We start from the raw sequence: 22,391 nt of genomic DNA, 5'->3' as shown, positions 1-22,391 counted from the left end.
AACACACACACAAACGCACACACATAGTGACTCCCATATATTAATACTTGGATGATTAAATCCTATAGATCTATTGACACATTCCGTAAATTGGTAAGCATATGACATATCACTATATCTGATAAGTGCTTATGGATCTGCTTGCCCCACACACACACATGCATAATGTCCAATGATAACGATAGGACAGTCTGCATTGAGAGACATAACAATATGCGGCGGTAATATTTATATTATTTCAATATATACTATATATATATATATGTACAAGCACAGAAATGCATGTAAGTCTAACGGAAAGATGTTTGTATATATGCATGTATGTATGTATGTACAAATACATGCACGAGCATCCATGAATGGGCAATTAAATAATGGTAAATTCAGTAGCCAAACCACCCAAAAAATTACCTGTATTTTAACATGCATACATTTAATTTCCCTCGACGCACACACATACAAGCATATGCATCTACATACGTACATTCTTGTAAGTGTAGGTACAGGTACACAATATTCATAATGTTAATCAGAGTTGCTGCAATAATTGCATAGAATTTACAAAATAAAAATACATATTTATAAAGTTCCTATAAAAATATAATAAATGGCAAAAGATGTGCAGATATTATAAAATTATAAATAAAAACATGCGAAAATGTACACATATTTGTTATTTCTCTTTCTCATTTCCAATCTGTTTTCAGCACACTCAATAATTGATTTACCTTAACTTTAAAAACTCAGAAAATCGATGTATTTCACAGCTTTGGACTAAGTGCAATGAAAAGTAATAAAAAAAAAAAGAAAACCAAGAGAGTAAACAACTCCCTCTTTGGTTCCTAGATGACCGATATATCCTTGGTTTTACCATACTATAGATATTGTCCTAGTAACTAATAGTTCCAAATTCCAAAAAAATTCTTTTCTTGGCTCATATTTTCGAAATCAAAATTCCGCTGAAATAACAGGCGAACAGAAATGCCCAGCAGATGATGCACAGATAAAATTATTTTTAAAAAAATGCATTGCGTACCGACAAGGTACAATAATGTTGACACGTTTATTAACAGACCGCTGTGAATTAGCAGCCTCAGCTGTTAACTGGTATTTATTTAACAGGTACTGTTAAATGGATGTTAATTAAGAGACCACGGTTAAGTGCCGATCATTTAACATATCACTGTTGACAGGGGGCGTGAGATTTGAACGGAAATTCGCGAAAATACTAGGCGAACAGAAATTACCAGCTAGTACTAACTAAAATTTATTAGAATGAAAAATTGAATTGCATACCCACAATGTTGCTATGTAAAAGGGGTTTTGGAAGGGGTCAACTAGGTACCGTCGATGGGCTGGACATTCATATTTTTTGACTATTTCGGTCATTTAGGTTCGTTAGATGAGTCATCTAGGAACCATTGGTTTTGCCTGTATGTATATATATATATATATATATATATATATTTAATCCGTGTGATTAGAAATTGATCTGCTAAAAAGATGAACTACAAATAGTTTGTTAGTTTACATATAATATTTATTATATTTGCAAATAGTTTCTTTAATCAGTAATTGTATTCCAGCCTAAGCTATTTGCAAATAGAAATTACCTACGTCACAATTTGCCATTTATAAAATATTCATTGCAAAACAAACGTTAAATCGGATCAAGCTGGTTTCTAATCAAACGGATTTGGGCCGGAAACTTACTTTTCTTCTATTAATAGAGCCCTGAGTCGAATAAATTGTCCTAAAACAGGCGAAAGTTGTGCGTATTTTTTCAAAATACAAAAATAATAGTTTGAACTGAAATATAATTTTTCAAGTTCTTTAGTTTTGTACTGTAAATAAAATGTTACAAGCCAAAGCTAAAGTCTAAGGTCTTGATTTAAGCCGGGAACTGAATCATATTATTTACATGCACACTTAAAGATGTTTTGGCAGACAAAAGCGCGAAACTTCCTGAACTTATGTGTTTAAAACACAATAATAATGACTATACCATATCAGGTTTTTTTTTGTTATCTTCAAAATGTATTGATTCTGCACAGAAGATTCAAATCAGGATTATTTCAAAGAAGTAAACATAGTTCCATATCTCGAATTCAAAATTTAAAGTATACATATTGGAGAGTTATTTGTGATTAGCCTTAACATTTATAAGTCTATTTTGATAAAACGAATTATGGTATTTACTCTAAAGTAATACACTTTGTATCTCAGTAAGCAATATATATATGTTATATCATACCCACAAAGACAAAGAGAGAGGGAAGCAGACAAATACGTATGTATTGTATGTTAACACATATACTATGATAATACATATACACAGATCTAAGTAATATTAATTGTCCGTTGATGCTTACAAAAGAAATTTATTAGGCGGAGTCTTTGGTTATCTTATTTAATTTTAAAATTTACTTAAACTATATAAGTATAACGGCCTAGCCGGAGATTGCTGGGCGAAAGAGGGCGCACACGCCGCCGGCTTCGTATGGTATTTTTTGTTGTTTTGGTTGTTGTTACTCTTGCTGCTGCTGCTGCCATCAGAAGCCGCTGTAGCCGCTTATGTCGGACGGCTTGAGTCGCTCGAAGACGCTCAAATGGTGCGCTGCATGGCCTGCATGATGATGATGATGCGGATGCGGATGGGCATGTGGATGGGGATGGGCATGTGCGAAGCCCGTGTAATTGCCCTGCGGTGGAGTGTGGCCATACGGATGTGCATACGGATAATTGGGGCTTGGCACGTGCAGCGTCGTTGCCGGATTTTGAACGCCATAGTGACCATGCCCATAATCAGGCGCCGAGGTGCCATGCTGCGGCCCATAAGGTGAGCCGTACATTGAGTTAACATTGACCGACGGCATGTGAGCCATATGCGATGTGATGTGCGCGTGATCCATGTACATTTGCGGATGCGTATGCGGATGGGCATGTGGATGCGGCGGCGGAATATGATGCTGGGCCGTTGTCAACACCTGTGCATTGCCGGCAGTTGCTGTCGCCAACGCGCTGCTGATCAAATGGCTCGCATGATGCGGATACCCGACTTGGCTATGGTTCGGATAATCGCTGTTGTTATTTGTGGTGGTGTTATTGTTGATACTCTGCCCACTGTCGGGCCTGCTGACATTGCTGGCAGGCTGCGCCAAATGGGTCTGTGTATTCGTCGTTGCCGCCGAAGCTGCCAGGCTGCTAACAGAGAAATTGCTAATCACATTGTTGTTCGTTGTGGCTTCCGGATGACCTTCGTTTTCCTGATGACAGCGCTTTTGCTGCTGCTGCTGCTGCAGGCCGAGTAAGCGGCTTTCGACAGCGGCGGCAGCTGCAGCTGCCGTTGCCGAGGATATTGCACTTGATTCGTGTTCACTTATTGTTGGTATTTGATCGACCAAAGACTCGAGACCCGACAGACTCTTGCGGGACATATCGGAGGCGACTTGCGCCTGAATTTGGCCAGACTGTGGGCTCATGTTGATGTTGTGCTGGTTATGCTGGTGCGGAGATGCCAGCATATAGGGTCTGCTGCTCTGATTGCTGTGCTCTTCGAAACGATGCCAATGCTCGGGAGTATCTGGCTGATAGTTCGGCTGCGGATAGTGCGAGACGGCGACGGGCGAGGACTGAGATTGAAGTGTTTGCTGGTTAACCTTTTGGGCGGATTGTTGTTGTTGTTGTTGTTGCTGTTGATTCTGGCCTGGCGATAGCCACTGCTGATAATGCTCCTGGACATGCGAATGTGGCTCCGTGTCGCGCTGTGGAACTGAGCTGGGGTATGATTGCGATTTATCTAGCACCCGGCCCTGTTGCGACATAACAACAAGATTTGTGTCCTGCCCATCATTACGATCCGTCGGCGGCTCAAAATCAACAACGCTGCACATATTTGGGGAGCTTGGCGGCGGAGTTTCGCCCAGATGCGGCTGATCCCTAATACCGACGACGACTTGGCTCTGATGGTTGCCCGACATATGATCTGTGATTTGCTGCAAATGATGCTGCTGCTGCTGCTGTTGATGATCCACCTGGCCCACTACCGGCGGTGTACCATGCGAATGTGAATAGCTGCAATTGAGGGCCGGTGATGCCATGGGCGATGCCGATGCTGTGTACAAGATGTGAGACGGCGGTGGCGTATTGTACAGGCTGGGCGGCGCCTGATGGCTGCTCTGCGGCGACGCGGTGTGCTCCATGGGAATCGTGTGCATGCTGTTGGCTGTCGGCCCCCCGCCAATCGATGTGACTGTCGCCGACTGCGGATTCGCACCTGAATTCGGATGCTTTGCAGCTGTTGGTGCTGTGGTGAGTATATTCTCGAGTGTGGGCTTTAGCTTCTTGGGCCTACCCCTCTTCTTTTTGGTGGGCATCTCGCTGCTGCCGGTGGCCATGCTGCCGCTGCCGGTGCCACCACCAGCTGCCGCAATCATGGACAGATTCAGTATATTATTAAAGTCATGCTGAGTCGTTAGTTGGACCTTGCCGCCGTTTGTTGGATCGATCAACTCTTGCCCTTTGATCTTTTTGGGACGGCCGCGTTTCTTTTTCTCGGGCAGCGGCTGTTGTGACTGGTGTTGGCTTGCTCCAAATACAGACAAATAGTTGTGCTCTGCTATAGATCCCCCCGCCGCCGCTGTTGCGCCCACAATATTGTTGCCTCTCATGGCTTCATCATTATTGCCATACATAAATCCTCCGCCTCCTCCTCCTCCCCCGCCTCCTCCTCCGCCTCCGTCACGTGATATCACATTGGAGAGATTTGCATTAAAGTGCGGCAGCAGTTTATCAACAACTTGATTTGAACAATCGGTGCCGGGATCAATATTACTGCCACTGCCGCCGACATTGTCATTGCCAAACATAAGACTAGATTGCTTCATATCATTGCCAGCAGGCATATTCTTGAGCGATTCCTGTTCGCAGCATTGTCGTATACGCTGCTCCGTGAACACGCATTCCGACTCGTCCATATGCGGTATTAGTCCATTGAGAAAGTCCCGAAATTTTTTCAGCGCCGCGTAAAATGGTACTTTGTCCGCAGCGCGAGGCAGCTGAGCGCACCTTGCCGATGAGGAAGGCATCACCCAGATATACTGAAATTCAAAATAGAGAAAAGGTTTATAACATGTAATATTAAACATAAGCAAGCGTGATCTAGTCGGGAGTGCCCGATTGTTAGATGCATTGAATCCAGCCAACCCACGAGCATCCTTTACGAACAGTCTAGCTTCCTTCTATGCAATTAAATACATCTATAAAGACGAAGGTTAGTCTATGTTGAGTTCACGCTTCTTCCTTTGCTCCCCACTATGGATAAATATATTCTTGAATTCCTTTGGTGCTTATAGTACAATGGCGCCCAGATGGATGTAAATACCAAAGGACAAGGGTTTAACATTACAAGTTACCCTTTCTTTGTCAATGTTAAGGGGAAGAAGAACAAGTCTCAAAACCGATATTTATCGATAAAATGCAAATGGAAGATACATCAAATAGAGAGCAATAAATTCGTAAACGAATGTAAATACATTTCAAGGCCCTAGCATTTGCAGGTTCCGAGATAAATGTTGCCATACAGAGGCGTTCATGGCTTCGTCAAGTCATTTCGTCGTTCTGTTCAAGAATATATATCATTTATTGGATCAGAGATTATTCCTTGTGCACATTTGGAGATACTTTTAAAAAAGATTACAAGAGAAATCGTTATACCCATGAACCTGAGTCTGGCTAGGCGATATATCTGTGTAAAGCGTCTATCTTGGGATTTCATATGTTTTAGTTAAGGCTAAAATATATTCGACCCTATTAACTTAATATAATTATCAAATTTAATACGCTTAATCAAATCCCAGTTACGAACATTAATATGCTCTTATATAAACATATTCTTATTAAATTCGCACTGGTATTTCATATAGCTGGAACAATCATTAACCCAGCCACGGAATTTTTTGTTGATTAAAACCAAAAAAAGGTTAACAAAACAATGAAAGTTTTCGATTATGTGGCACGTATAAAATAAATGTTCTCAAAAAGCTTTGCAAATGAATTGAAACTGATCGGACGGTAAACAACTTTCATACAAACGTTTTCCGCTAATTAACCACTTTAGCGGGTGGAATTTCCCAAATCGTTAAAACGCGTATTCATTAAGTTTGTTTGTATGTATAGATTTAAAAATAATTTGGAAGAAATTCGGATAAAATTAAATCACCAACAAAATTGTTGAATTCCACTTTTTACCGAGGATGCTTTGATTCTGCCAAAAATATAAAACAGGTCTCAAATGATTTTTTTATGGATCCATGGAAATAAATTTAATCGCGAAACGTTATCCACCAAATCTTTGACCTCTATTTCCACCAAATAGGAATACATTTTTGAAAAGTGCGAAATACCCCTCAAATGAATTTAAACAAAGAACTTTGAAAAGAAGTTTGATCTGATGGTTAACAAAAAAGTTTCATACCAACGTTTTTCGATAATTAACCACAGTTGTGGATGGAATTTCCCAAATCGCTGAAACACGTATTCATTAAGTTCTTATGTAGAGCTCTGAAATTAAGTTTGAAGCGAATCGAACACCACTTAAAACTGCGCACAAAAACTCTTCGAATCGCATAATTACCGAAGGAGTTTAGATTTTACGAAAAATGTGAAACACGTCTCAAATTTATTTTCATATAGATCCTTGAAAATGAATTTGAGCGCGAAACGTCATCCACCAAATCTTTGACCCCCATTTCCACCAAGGAGGTATACATATTTGGACCCCTCAAATTAATTTGAACAAAGAACTTTGAAATTGAGTTTGAGGCCGATCGAATGGTTAACAAAAAAGTTTCATACAATCGTTTTTCGCGATCTTTCCATACTTTTGGGTGGAATTTCCCGAAACACCGTCTTTACGTTCACATTCATCAAGGTAATAACAGTGACAATTTCAGCTTCCTAGCTCTTACGTTTTGGGCTGTGCGTTGATCACCAATAAGTCAGTCAGTCAGTCCGGAAAAACAGTTGTATAAATAGAGATTGACTTGTGAAGCAAGCAGAACCAACAAAAAACAAGTAAGAGGTTCTAGTCGGGAGCTACCGACTAGGGGATACCCTGACCCCTCTTTCAACATCCAATGCATATATATATTCTATTTAGAAGCTCTTATTATTTACCAAAATTGCCCAAAAAAAACAGGATATCGATATCGATTTTTATCGATTGGTTGGAAACGGAGTAAGTTATCGATTATCGGAAACAAACCTGATCTGCGAAGGCACTAGGAGCACTAGCTCTAGCTCTTATAGGTTCTGAGATCCTTGCGTTCATACATACGGATGGACGGATGGACGGACGGACAGACGAACATGGCTAGATCGACTCGCGTATTGATGCTGATCAAGAATAAATGAGTTCAGGGTATAAAAAGGAGTTCGAAATATGCTTACAGTATTTGTGCCGTCGACACGATCCGGTTGCCGACCGAAGTGGAACTCCTTTTTGCCAGAAAAAACCTCGAATATTAGTTTGCCATTAAAAACGGCAACTTTGGGTCGAAACCGTTGAAGTTTTTCAAGCAAAATGCGGCTACCCTCTTTGATTTCCTTTCGCGTAAGATCGGCCGAGCCTTTGGTGGCACGAGCAACCATGTTGGTGAAGCCGATGCCCTGCTTAACCAGCGTGTAATCGTCATCGGCGCTCAATTGCTCTTGGGTGAGTCCGGATAGATAGAGGCATTTCCAGAAGTGATTGCCAGGTCCAGCATAATGATGACCCTTGTAGGCAGCGAACAAACCAGGATTTATGCCGACCTGCAGGGTTTTGGAGGAATATAAGTTAATCAAACACATTTTTGCAGTTGATCAAATATAAACGGATACGAAACACGAAATTTACAACTCACTATAACAATATCAAGATTATCACAAAGATGATCGGGTATTGTGCGCTTAATAACTTCCGCCTCGGACATGCCATTGAATCGATCGTGCTTCTTGCGCTCCTTGGGCTTCATGGTCAGGATATCATCGGACCCGCCGCTGCCATCCCTGCCGCCGCCGCTGTTTCAAGATAAAATTACGAGCAAATCAGTCAACAAATTCAAGCTGTAAACATGTAAATAAATCCGGACTTGAATGAAAATGAAAAAATTATTTCCTGAGATATACTTATAACATCATACATCGCTTTACATTGGGTTAAATCGGACACTGAGGGCATTTCAGGCTTTATTACTAGACCCTTGGCTTTAAAACCCGCTTAAATAGTTTTGGGCATTTGTTGTCCTTCCACATAAGCTGCTCCTTGGCATCATAGATTCTTTTTTTTCTTTTAGGCTGTCTTCAATTCTTCTGCTACCCTTAAGAATTACCAACAATTATGCCCCCTTACGTGCCTACCTCCGTGCACGACATTTCATTCCCTATGCCTACAATAAAAAATCTATACGATGAACTAATTAAATCTTTGTTTTCTGAATACCTTCATTGAGTCTCTTGTAAGAGCCAGACTGGCTACCATCCATCGGCTCAGCGTTTTCCAGCCCATTGAAATCTATACTTGTATCTCAGCCTACATATTAAATATATTTTCTATATATTTTTTACCCTTCTCGAGGGTATAATATTTTCTCATGAAATGTGTCGCGCATGGAATCCTTTCATGCAACCATTTTCAACGACTTCTTCACACTCCGAAGCCCCGTCTCAGCTATACTATATATCAGATAGGTTCCCACAACCATTTTAAGGGCAGGATTAAAAGTCAAATAAAGCACATGCCCTGGATAGGGACTTACCATTGTTGTTGTGGAGCTACCATTTGCATGCCATCTGCATCGATTAGCTTTTTTTTGCGTCCCCTTCTTTTGGGCACCGATCCTGTCCTGGCATTCAGATCGCAGTTTGAGTTGTTGGCATCTTGGGATTCAATTCTGGTATCTGCACTATGAGATTCCACCAGGGGCTCCGTCAACGATTGCTGATGATCCTTTATGCTGTACATGCTGTTGTCCCTGCACGACGCTGCAATGGGAGCTGATCCTGTAACTGGCACAGGCGAATAGCTAGAGGGATTAGAAGAGTTGCCTGGCAGATCTACCGCTTGCTGACCTCCTGGCGACAGACTACTCATCTCTTCTGCCATAAAACTATAGGGATCATTCGACAGAGCAACCTCAACGTTATTCGAGCTCCTCGCACTGACGCTCTGCGGCATGGAAAGATCGGGGGGCAGGACACTTTGCCCACCTGAGGCTTGCACCTGCGGACTGTTGCTGGACGTGGTTGCCGCCGTTTGATTATTATTGTTGGAGTTCAGATCTTCGTGCTTGTTTTGCCCAACAAGTCCAAGGCCGCCGTGCTGCATCTGATGCTGGGGTGTCACCGAATGGGTGGACGAACTATGCGAGTTGGGCGTCAAAACATCTCCTGCGCTCGTCTCGTAGCCATCATCTTGATTTTCCGGCTTCGCATTGCTTGGCGAAAGTGATCTGCAATAATATGAAATATGCTTTCCCAATTATTGACTATTATAGATAGCTTAAAGATAAAGATAATTCAAAATTATTGAATGGTTTCCGTGTCTATAATCTTTATTAGACTTTCATAGCATAAATACACCAAGTTTATTGGATCAGCGGAAAAGTAAGCTGCATATCCAAAAGGCTAAACATTCTTTATCTGAGAACCTTCTTAAAAACAACACAATATTCCCCAAAAACGATATTTATCGATACTAACCAAATCGGAGATAACGGAAAAAAAAAACAGAATGGACAAAATTTGAAGCCTCAAGCTTTCGTAGTTTCCGATATACACTAGACCAACTTTTGTGTATTCAGCTCTTGAAATTCCCAAATAATGCCTAAAAACAATATTTATCGGTATTAACCAAATGGGAGGTATCGAGAAGAACAAAAACAGATATCGAAGAAATTTGAAACCTCTTTCGGAACAGACAAATGTAGCCTGATCAGGAATATACAAAACTTAACTTCCACCTAACCCTAAATTTGGGATTATTTGTCTATATATATATATTTCTATAGTTAATGAACGTGCTCCATACGTTACTCACAACTTGTACGCTGAGCAGGGATCCTCGTGGAACTCGTCCATCATCAGATCATGGTAGGGCTCCTGCAGTTGCTGCTGCTGCTGAGGATGCGCTCCCGTCTGCTGAATGGACTGTTGCTGCTGCAAATGGCCATGGCATTCAATGTGATGTCGGTGATGGAGTTGGGTCTGTTGTTGATGCTGCTGATGTTGCTCCTGGAGCTGCTGCTGCTGCTGTTCTTGGAGATGCAGCTGCTGTTGGCACTGGGGCTGAGTATGATGTAGAGCAAACAGCTGGTCGTGCGCATAATGCTGATGGATATAATTGGGATAAAGATGTGGCTGCTGCTGCTGATGCTGATGCTCATGAATATTCTCTTGATGTATGTTGTGGTGGAGGAGGTGCTGCTGTTGCTGCTGGTGCATCATTTGACCGTACATGTTATGAATATGCGACGGTTGCTGCTGCTGCTGAGTAAAGTTCTGTTGCCTTTGACTGTGATGTTCCACCGGCAGCATTTGGCCAAATCCGGCTGACGAGTTTGTCTCCTTCTCGATTTGTAATAAAAGTTCGGCGGGATGCGACTGTCTTTGCTCTTGGTCTTGAGGGTGCTGCTGCTGTTGCGTGCGATAGATGTCTGAGTCGCAGATCAAATGCAAACCATCCTGGTTGGGATTGGCCTGATTATGCTCCTGCTCGTGGCCCTCCCCGGAGCCAGCCTGGGCTGGGTCATGTGTTTGGGCATCTTTATATTCACCGTGTGGTGCCCATATTGCTGCCCGCCGATCACTAGTCAAAATATCACCCGTTGTTGTTAATGTTAAATTAGTAGGAATCCTTACACTCAAGTTGGATGAGTCTATTTCACAACCATTGTTTTTATCAGTTTCCGCCCTTGTCGGCGAAGTCGTAGCACCAAAACGAATCTCACTATTAAAATGTGACTCTGAAAGCGACGACGACATCATGGAGTCACGCGCTCCGGAAGGCGCATGGATGGATGGCACCTGGGCGGGCACAACTAGCTCTACGCGAGTTACGAGCGCCTGCTCGGGTGCAATATATGTATTTGTCGCATATTGATCAATTGGTTCGGTTCTCGATAGCTGGCCCAGTGCCAGCCGATCTCTGGAATCGGTTTCTTCATCATCGTTTGGAGCTCTCTCAACCGATTTCGTCTGGCCATAGTGCGATACATTTTCCTTGGCTTTCGTTGGAGTTGCTGCTGAATCTAGGGATCTAGGCTGATCCTGAGCAGATACACCACATATCCTTCGCTCCAGTCCATCTGTGCTAGTTGCTATTATACTACCGCCAGGACATGTGTGGCCTTCTCTATACTCCTCATCCCCAGTCCCAGCCCCAGCCCCAGTCCCAGCCCCAGCTCCATCCCCATCCCCATCCCCATCCCCATCGTTCCCACCGGCATCTTTGGCCCTGCTCTCGTATCCGTTGCTGTCTCTCTTTTTTCGCTTGCAATCAATTCTCCCATCAGCATCAGAAGCCGATTGCTTATTACTGTTTGGCTGTCTTTCGGGATTGTTGTTGTCACTCGAATTGTCTCTGGCGATATTCTCGGCGAGATTCTCGTCAGCTTCCGCATTTGAAGCCATCACCGTGCCTGCGAGTTTAGTTTTGAATGCGTTTAGTACCAGCCAGTATTCGGCCTCAACTGTTTTGATATCCTTTACAATTTGTTCGAGGCACTCCACAAAAATTGTCCGAATCGGTAAACACGTTATTGTTATTGCCGTATTATGTGTTAATATGCAGGAACTACTTGTCAGCGGGATGTTCTTTTGCAAAAAACCTTCCACTTGCATCTCCCTTTCAATTAGGCCTCATTAAAGCTAAAAATGTTTCTCGCTTCTCGTTCGAGAATAGTTTTATCTGCTCACCAGGATTTTTCAGCATGAGTATTTTTTATTTTGGTGGATTTAATCTGGAAGACAAAATGGTTTATATTATTATCTATTTTTTTAATAAATCAATTTGATTTTTTTTTCTATTTATAAAACTGTTCAACCTGACTTACTGACTGACCCTACGAGCTGGGACCGCTCGATGATGTAGCTTTAAAAACCAAAAACAATTCTGGCCTTATCAAGAATGACACCTAGTTCGTTAACTTGATTACAAATCATGTCAAAAGTGGAGAAAATGGGCTTCTTTATGAAAATAATCCTTGCATTTGAAGCAGTTTAAATTGAAAAGGTTAACTTGACACCAAAACTGGAAGGCAACAAGGTCGGCTACTGCGGGGACGAGGATCCAAGAGCACTATTCAGGGAGGGGGCCTATGAACAAGGATGTTTTAAGTCCAGTCCAGCCCCAGTGAAGCATACGCAATTACTATTTGGATAACACGCTTAATGCATGTATTGCTTTAAGATTTCATGTTCCTATGTATATGTATATCTAAATATATACATGTACATACACATACACAAAGCATGCCAAAAACTAACACTAACTCAAATGGACAGGAACCGTTCAGATTTCTCTGAGCCTACTTCGTGCGGACGCATGTTGTATTCTGCATACGTACACACACACACACACACACATCCATCCCCATGTACATACTTATTTGTGTGTATGTGTGTGTGTGTATATATATATATATACATGGACTCGTACATATATTGGTGCAGGGGTCGGAGTTCAGATCTACCGAGTGCATTAGTTTTTTGTATGCTTCGTGAGCTGATGCTAGTTGTTGCTATTGCAGATTTTGCTTCCATTTAAACCAAACGATTTTGGAGCCCACCTCGTTATTATTTGAATGTGTGGGTGCTTGTTATACAAAGACACACACATACATACATGCGTGTGGGTGTGTATAGGTAGATGCGCTTGGACAGAACTACACACGAATGCATATACACATACATAGACATTTGTACATAAATAATAATAAATATATGTATATCCCCAGCCATACGTATGTAGATATGTATGTATGTACATATGTACGCATGTTATCAGTATATATACGAATAAAGCTCAAGCATTTAATTGTACTTCTGATCAGAGCTGAAACTTGTAATATATAATTGCTCGCTCCAGTGCAGGCTAACTTATATAGCCTAATTTCACTGTGCTCAACATTTCTTACATTTGCAACCTGTACATTCTGAGATTCCATTAGAAAGTTAGTTAGTTGTTGGTAACATATGAATAGCTGTTTTAAATAAACATCTGATCGGTTGAAATTGATCTACCTAAGATCCACACAGTTTTCTCAAAGTATGGGCGGAATTTGGCCATCTTTAAATGTGTAATATCAGCTCTATTTGGTAATGATTCTTTCATATTTTCCATAAAATCAATACAGAATTCGATAAGTCATCTTAAAAAACACGAATTATTTTGGGCGAATACAAAATTTTTTGACAAATGTGAATAATGTGTTTTCTATCTCTTCTTTTTTGAAAAAATGCATGAAATGTTGACAGTGGAATTAGGCTATTAGTCAATGCTCAAAAATGGAGCTAAGTTGGTGGGTTCATATTAAGAAATAGGCTAGAACTCGGGGTTTAAACCGGATCCGAACCGGCTTGCTACATATTTATGTATATGTAGGTGTTGTGTATGCATTCGAGTATATCTAACATACTTTAAGTGTAATTAAGAATAGTACAACATATATTCAGGCTTACCGTCTATCTGTACCATCTCAAAGACTATAAAAGCTGGAGGCATCAAGTATATCCTAATTACTGTTTCTTGAGTCTATCCCAAAGAATACAAGAGCTAGAGAGTGTATTTTGCATATATATAGATGCACGTTTAGTACTAATAATATTTCACCTTTTGATCCATAGGTCCAAGACTTTTCTCGACAAATTTGTGCTTTTAATTTTAGGGTAAGCAACACTCTTCTTTAATTCTAAGGACTTACGGTTGAATCCAGGACCGGAAAATGAATACATGCAAGTTTTAAGAAATATTAAATTAACTTGATATGCGCATGGTTCCATAGTCGAAATTTGCAAATTTGTTCGATGTTGTCTTAAATATTGAAATATAAAGTACAGTCAAAATCCTAAGGTTATCGACCGAGCCCATGGGACGATCAAATCATGAAAACTTTTAGAGATACAAAATTTATATAGGTTAAAGAAAATTCATTCCAACCTTAAAATCATAAACCCAAATATATCAATCGAAATGTATTCCTTAAATACGACATAAACAGAGAATTTCGCAGTCGTGTCGACCAGTCTGTAAGTTTCGTTTAAGTATTATAAAAATAATATAATTTAAGTTAATTTCATATACGTACATAATTAATTTATAATACTAAATAATTAAGATATAAAACCCAACGATTAATGAACTACTTATGTTTTACAAATTTCAGAAAGTTTTGCGTTACAAGAAACATTTCTTTAGTGACACACATTTGTAAAATATCAATGGGGAATTTTAAGATGTAGATGCATACATGCATAAAAACATATCTGAATACTATAATACATGCAATTCTATGTACATATGTATGTACACAAACATGTTTGTCGTAGGCTGACAAAAATATGTGTATGTCATGTGCATGTATATGTGCATGTGCTGTAAATGTGTGTGCGTGTGTATGTATCGATGTGCTGTGCTGTATGCATTCGTTGTCACGACAAACGCAAAAACCGACGAGCAAAATTGAGTCGGTCGATGAGAGTAGGGTCAAAAGCACAGAAGCAGCTGCAGCTTCATCTACCCGAATAATACTAATACATATTCGAAGCAAGAAAGAAACAGTTGCATCGAATGGCAAGGCACACTGAGGCAAGTGGCAAACATAGTCGTTTACAATACTTATGTATGTACTTATTACAACCATTTCAGTTTAACGTTTACTTTTAAATCCCCTCTCCACCTTCTGTCTTACTGTTACTCACAACAGTATTAGTTGGTTGAATGAAAAAAGTGTGCACATAACTCGCATATATTGAGGTTTTTAATAGGTTAATATACAAATATTTATTGTCGTTTGTATATTTGGTGAGTACATGCAGCCTGAGATCGTTAAAATGTATCAATGTTTAAATGGTTGGAAAATTACAAAAATTATAAATACCATAATATTTAATGCTCTACATACGCCAATTGGATTTAAAAATATTAAATACAAGCTTGTAATCTTTAATTTTAATAAAAGTTTTCGAAACCAAACCCACTGTGGCTTTGGCTCTCTCTTTTTTTGGCGTGAGAGTCGAATGTGTCGGTGTCGGCGCGTCATTGACTGTGTACCTGTATGTGTGCATGCGTGCATGTGTGTGAATGCAAACCGCACAAAATGTCCAAAAGCAAGCTAGCTTTATACAACATTTTGTAGATATACATGTATATGTACGTAAGTATGTAGATATGTAATTATGTACGCATGTACACGCACATCTGTACAAATAAATTTCAACACATGCATGCAGTTGAATTTTCGCACACAACTTTGTTGGTGTACGGGAGATCTACATACATACATGGCTATGAAAATACGAATGCATGTATGTATGTACACATATGTATGTATATGTGATTTCCCAATGCGCAATGCTAGGGGACCAACAGGCTTCTTAGCTTGCAGGCCGGCCTGTGTGCATACGTACAGCATATACATACATATGTACGTATATGTTTTTACATCACAAGTACATAAGCTTATGGATATATAACATATTTTCATTTGAACTTACATAATTCATAAATACAGCTATACTTACTGCTAAATGATTCTTTTTGAGTTGATGAACACATAAATACATATGTATGTATTTATGGACATCAATCTCCAGCCCTAACGAAAAAACCTAGAAAACAGCTCCAAAATTAAATCGTGATATACCCTACACCCTATACCCAATTTCTTGTTGTTGTTTCGATAATATCGGTTATATTTTTGAACTTAATTTTTTGTAGATGGAATTTGTTATTTTCATATTTTGAGGAACCAAAGGAAGTTCTTGAAATAAGAAAATAACTTCAGCAAATGATCTACGCCTAACATTTAAAGTACCCTATAATGTCTCTGATATACGCTCATACCAACTTATTTTAAATGGGTATACATGGTATACAAGTCGTCTATCTGACTAGAGATATATGTAGCTTGATCAACTAATACATTGACATTGGGTAATTTTTTGTATTAGTCAAAATTGATGTAGTACACCTTATTTATACCTTCTGCTCTAATGCAAATTGCTCCCTTAAGATATGGCATTGTTGGAAAAACTTCAGCACGCCGTAGATTTAATATCCTTCCTTTTTCCAGATATGTGAGAATACTGAACTTGTAAATGCTTTTGGAAAACAGAAACTTTTTCCATTTAAGAACCTATGTGCAATATTTAATAAAGTGGTCTGACGTTGATAGGATATTGAATATATTTGGGAAGCATAATGAAACAGATAATTCCCAAACTTGGTCAGGATATCTTAATAAAAACAAAAATGTTTTCATACAAGAATTTATTTTCCGACGGATTTTTCCTGTGGCATATATATGATATATATTTATATATATATATATATATATATAAGTATATATATATATATATATATATAAGTATATATATATATATAGATAAATGCTGACTTTGGTCAATTTATCTGGCAAAACAAAGGAGTTGTACTTAATTTTCGACCGAGCATTCATAAGGTCAAATAGTGACCTGCAACAGAAAGGGACAGACCTGTGCAAAGATCCAAAACGATAGCTTTAAAACTAAAAGACTATTTCGCAGCGAATCAGAGAGACAAAAATATATAAATTAATACTGATTGATATATATACATATATATTATATACATATAAATACTTTTCTCCTTCTAAGCGTTTTACACTTCATGACAAAACTTTAATACCCTCTATATGGTTTCCTTTCCCGTTCCTTTCAATTTTCCATTCCCCCAGTGAGCGAAGACAGCATGTTTTGAAAATGAAATGAATGAAAATGAAGTCTTCACTTTGAGAAGAAGTGTTATACATACATATGTATGGGGTTACATACATACACACAATGTACATATGTAAAACAAGAATGAGCGTGGCTCCTCTCAAAGCATAAAGTTCGCCGAGGAATATTGCTGCCGGCAGAAGTTAAGATCAAGCCCGCGAATGTTATTCATATGACAATGTATGTGTGTGTGTGTCGGCATTACCATTAATTTGGAGAAACTTCGTTATTTCGTTGGTGCGAGCAGGACCGAAACGTGGCAACATACATACATACATATGTAAATGTGGCATTGCAAGAAAATAAAATTGAAACTCGATAAACTACATACATACATACAAGCAAGTATGTATTTGTATTTCCAAATATTAAAAAATGTTTCTTTTATATATTCAAAAATATGGTTTGGTTTTGGGACCAGGTTAGATATTTATTTGCGAAATTAAACCGGCTCGCACCCTTGGTTCATACAGACGGTCATGGCTAGATTAACTCAGCTTGTCGTCCTGGATCAAGAATATATAAACTTTATAGGGCCAAAGATAATTTCTTTTGCCTGTAACATATCTTTGCAAAAAAGCCATATACCCATTTTGAATGGGTTTAGGGTACAACAAAACGATCGCTCACATTTACAAAAATGTATGTGTAGCCCAACCGGTTTATGTGTCAACAGATATATATACACACATACAAGTGCATGACTACATATATATATATTTATTTATTTATATTATTTATTTATTTTTGCACTTAAGTAAGTTGAATCTGGACACATTTAAGATAATTGAATATTCAAAATCAAAGAAGTAAGTGTATGTCCGTCGTTTTTATCAATGCCTTTTTTATGGCCAACAAATCCACTTTCGACGATTTTAAAACCTGTTTGAGATTTTGTATTACTTTCATACTCTGTACCCAATCAAAATGAGGTACACCGCAGAATGCAAACATGTATATTGTTTATAGGAACGACTATGTCTCCCTGGTAAAGGGAAATCACGTTCAAGGGTATTAAGTCTGCGGCGAGTCGAAGATATCCTTACTTTCGTCCGGGAGTGCCCCCGTAGGAGATACTATAAACTACGCGCCCTACCGTTACAATCATTTAAGATTTTTTCTATACATACAAAAATGCAGACATAAGCTTGATGCGCAGCGCACGCTACGGCTCATTAAGTAATAAATAGAAGCAAGGAAAAGTGACTCTGAGCTTTTATTGCCGTGTTCAAGTTTAAGCAAGGTATATTAGATTGGTCTGCAAATGCAAAATCGAACACAAGCAACAATAAATTACAAAACAACAACAATGCGCACGAAATCCCGTTTTGTTTTCGGTGTCTATCTTGATTACCTAGAAGTTCCAGCAAGATCTCGAGGACATAGGAAACTAAGTGCAAAGAAAGGGACAAATAATGCGCAGCGCGTAGAAACAACAACATCATTTGGGAAATAATGTTGTTGTTGCCGAGCCGAGTCCCGGTGCAAGAAGGTAGAAAATTTGAAAGCCAGAAAGTCTATAAAATCAAAGGACTACGCACACGGCGCGTCAACAACATAAATGATGACGTCATATTTTATAGAATTTTATATCTTGTGTTGTTTATCTTAAATTTGTACCTTTATTATGTATACTTAAATAGTTTATTATAGAATATAATTTATTTTAAATTAAATATTCTTTAATGTACTTATTTACTGTACGCAACGATCGCGCACAAAATGCCTTAAGCGGTGACGTCATGCGCAGAACAAAACGTTGCAATCTTCTTAAATTCGTAAACTTCTTCTTCTACTCGTCTTCACAGACACATGCATGTACATTTGCACCAAAAAGTGCGTGTGTGTGTTGACATGCCAAATATTTAGCGCGTCGAGGCATAGATACGCTTTTTTATAGTAATAGTTTATATACATACTTTAATATTATTATTTAATGAAAACAATTGTTGTTGAGTATTCCAATAGTTGCACACTAGATATTAAATTATAAATTTCTCTGACATCGCATAAAAACAGTTGTATGAGGTGTTTAGTCTTTGAATACATTACTGAGTAATGAGTTTGAGTACCCTCTTTTAAGGACCCTTTCTCCCGAAATACTTGCTTTGTTATCCAAGGGTAGCTTCGATTCTTGGGTGTTTTTCTTTATAATAGAAAATATGTACTAATGACTTAGAATTTTTATTACTCCACTCTTTCTGGGTGGAAAATAGGGGTCATCGACGAAATCCCAAGTGGAGACAGATTAGCTAAAAGTTGTTGATTGATTTTAAGAGCATTTTCAAATATTCGACCGGGCTTCTAAGGTAAAACTGGCGGATTTTTAATCTTTCTACGGGAGGGAAAAACAAGTAAATTGAAAAAAACTTGGAGTGGGCAAAGCCGGGTAGCATCCGCTGTTGGTAACATAGATATAAATATATATTTGCATACAAGTTTGAATTCAATTTATTTTCGTCAGTCGTAAGAATCGTACTATAAGTATATAATCGATCAGAAACCATGTGGACCAAAGATTTTTATGCATTTATCACACAGAGTGGGATCTAAAATCATTTTTTCGTAGTATATACAATATATAAATAAATGGCGTAGCTTAGGCACAAAAACATGTGCGAACCTTACATTGGTTGCAACCGAATGCGGAATACTCAATACTCAGGATGCTTCTTCTCGATTATTGGGCTACGGCTACCAAAACAACAATCCCAACGCAGTGAATTCCCAAAAGCCGGACGCAAATGCGGGACAATGGTTAAAACTCTAATTCCAACAACAAATGAATATATATATTCTATTTTAGAAGCTATATGTCAAGATTATTATTTACCGAAATTGCCCAAAAAACAGGATATCGATATCGATTTTTATCGATTGTTTATAAATGGAGTAAGTTATCGATTATCGGAAACAAACTCGATCTGCGCAGGCACTAGGAGCACCTACATCTAAAATTTCAAGTCTCTAGCTCTTATAGGTTCTGAGATCCTTGCGTTCATACATACGGACGGACGGACGGGCAGACAGACGGGCATGGCTAGATCGACTCGGCTATTGATGCTAATCAAGAATATATATATTTTATGGGGTCGGAGATGCTTCATTCTGCCTGTTACATACATTTGGATTTTGCACAAATACAATAAACCCTTATACCCATTTTTAATGGGTTCAGGGTATAAAAATTAAAAGAGGCCAAGGAATAATAAACACACCTGCTAATGTTCCTAATTTTAATATTCTTCCACGTTATGACTAACTGATTGGAAAGTTTTTAGAAAATGGTTGCATGAAATTGTTACCTAGTTAGAACGGATCATTTAAATTTTCCAGCTCCACACGATAGAAACTGCATTCTCGAAATATGGTGTTTATATTTAATCCAATTCATACGAACTTGCATATACCCATTTTCAATGGCTATATGGCTATGTGTATACCCTACACTAGCGACCCATAGTGGGCGTGTACAAAATATTTTCACACTATCGCTCACGAATTTTCAGGAATATTCATATTCCAGGCAAATCACTTTCATAGGGCCAGACAGACGGACATTTGGGGTAAATATAGAGTAAATTGTGCACTAAGTATAAGAAAACAAAAATAAGAGATTCTATCGGCTTGTTGCTACACGTATTTATTATTTCGGTTTTGTGGTTTCAGCGAGAGACGCTTTGGCTTTGGCTCTTCGCAATGAATGTGGATACCAATACCATAACCAACACCATTGCCATGCATACACACAAAAAATGTACGTATGCTGTATGTATGCACACATGCATACATATATGTATATGTATGTATGGTACGTCTACGGACGGTCGTATGAAAGTGGAAGCATGAGCATTGTCCATGCAACTTACACACACTAATCAATGTGTGTCTGCTGTGTGTGCAAATGTACTACAAAACTCACATAGTCGTTTTATATACAATCAACTTATGTGCATATGTACGTATGTAAATATGTACACATGCACATATGTTTATGTGTATATATATATATATTTTTAAGCACTCACACCTTGGGCTTGACGCCCATTGAATTTGTTTCGACTTTTGGTACACAAGGAATTATTTTGTATTATAACATATAAATACACACTCGCACACATAGCTATCCGCAAATACAAATGTGTGTATGTGTTTGTTATTCAATATATTTGAAATAATAAGTGTGCAGATATTGAAATTAATTACACAACAGAATATTCTAAAAAAACACACACGCACACAGAAATTACAGTTGTATTATTTTCATTTACTTTAGGAATGTGAAACAAAGCTTTAAATAAATATTGTGTTTTACCAAACTTGGCTTTTATGTGCAACAACCGAACCGAACGAACAAACAGTACAGCCGCAAATATAAATACATACTATGATCGACATAAATATATATGCATATCCGTATGCATATAGTACGTTAAATATGTATATAATATAGGCTTCCGCGGCACACGACCGTACGGACGAGCTGTGGATTCTCTTTTACAGTTTATTAACATTCCAATCTGAACTGAGAATTAAATTTGGGATGGTATGGAGCACGTAACAGAATGTTAAAAGAGCGGTACATTTCTCCGTCGGGTTTCTTTATAAAAATACCATAAAATACTAAATCACGTGCATAACATGTGGATGCGCTGTTACCCTTTTGTGGGCAGTGTAGTGTTAGAAGGCAGTTATGTTAAACAATGTACTATTATTAGCAGTTGTTGTATACCTGTTTTGCAACACTTAAGCTCAGCAGTGCTCATACCAATAGTATCTGTATAGAGCATAGAGACGGTTGCGCGCTCATTAAAAATAATATGTGTGAAGCGACTCCATCGCTAACTTCGTGCCTGTATGGTATCGAGTTCGTGTACTGTATTTCAGGCGAACTGCACGAAATGTAAATTGAATGTAAAGCAAAAATTAGGACAACTCAGCAAACGTGAGAAATAACATGCACTGAATGCCTGTGGCAAAATTTGTTTTTATTCATACTAATGATTGGTATGACTGTAGTTCCACAACACTAGCTTTGCGGTAGGTCGGTACTGAGTCAAGCCGAAACCTGATCAATAAATTATTTTTTACGATGGTTTTCTACGAAAATATTGACTTAAGATAAAAAGGGAAACGCGAAACATATATTTATATATGTATATTAGTATATACTTATTAAAGTATTTTATATCTTTATATTCCACCTGCCTTGATCTAATAAAATATTTAATAGATCTCATATTGGATGGGATACCTTTTCAATATTCGATTTCGTTAAAATAGCTGATTTCGATCATTTTTTTAAATCGAATAAGAGGGTTGCCTCTACTATCAGGTCTTCGTGCCCTGCGTGCAATACAATCGAAACTAAACAG

At 38.6% G+C, this 22,391-nt stretch overlaps 1 protein-coding gene across 1 annotated transcript; it reads right to left on the bottom strand.

The window, feature by feature from the left end:
- Positions 1 to 1,542: 1,542 nt before the first annotated feature.
- LOC115766747 lies at positions 1,543 to 11,386 on the bottom strand. The gene is made up of 5 exons (XM_030710724.1): positions 10,079 to 11,386; positions 8,799 to 9,491; positions 7,905 to 8,061; positions 7,450 to 7,812; positions 1,543 to 5,099 (listed from the first exon to the last, which is right to left on the bottom strand). Exons 1-5 carry the CDS (start codon positions 11,023 to 11,025, stop codon positions 2,553 to 2,555), a joined length of 4,707 nt encoding a protein of 1,568 aa, XP_030566584.1. The 5' UTR covers positions 11,026 to 11,386; the 3' UTR covers positions 1,543 to 2,552.
- Between the last annotated feature and the right edge of the window lie 11,005 nt (positions 11,387 to 22,391).

The sequence above is a fragment of the Drosophila novamexicana genome, unplaced genomic scaffold (genome assembly GCF_003285875.2).
Source record: "Drosophila novamexicana strain 15010-1031.04,08,12 unplaced genomic scaffold, DnovRS2.1 tig00001222-arrow-arrow-pilon, whole genome shotgun sequence".
In the NCBI taxonomy this organism is placed as follows: domain Eukaryota; kingdom Metazoa; phylum Arthropoda; class Insecta; order Diptera; family Drosophilidae; genus Drosophila; species Drosophila novamexicana.
Note: the sequence above shows the minus strand (reverse complement) of the source record. Positions and strands in the feature narration are given on the sequence as shown.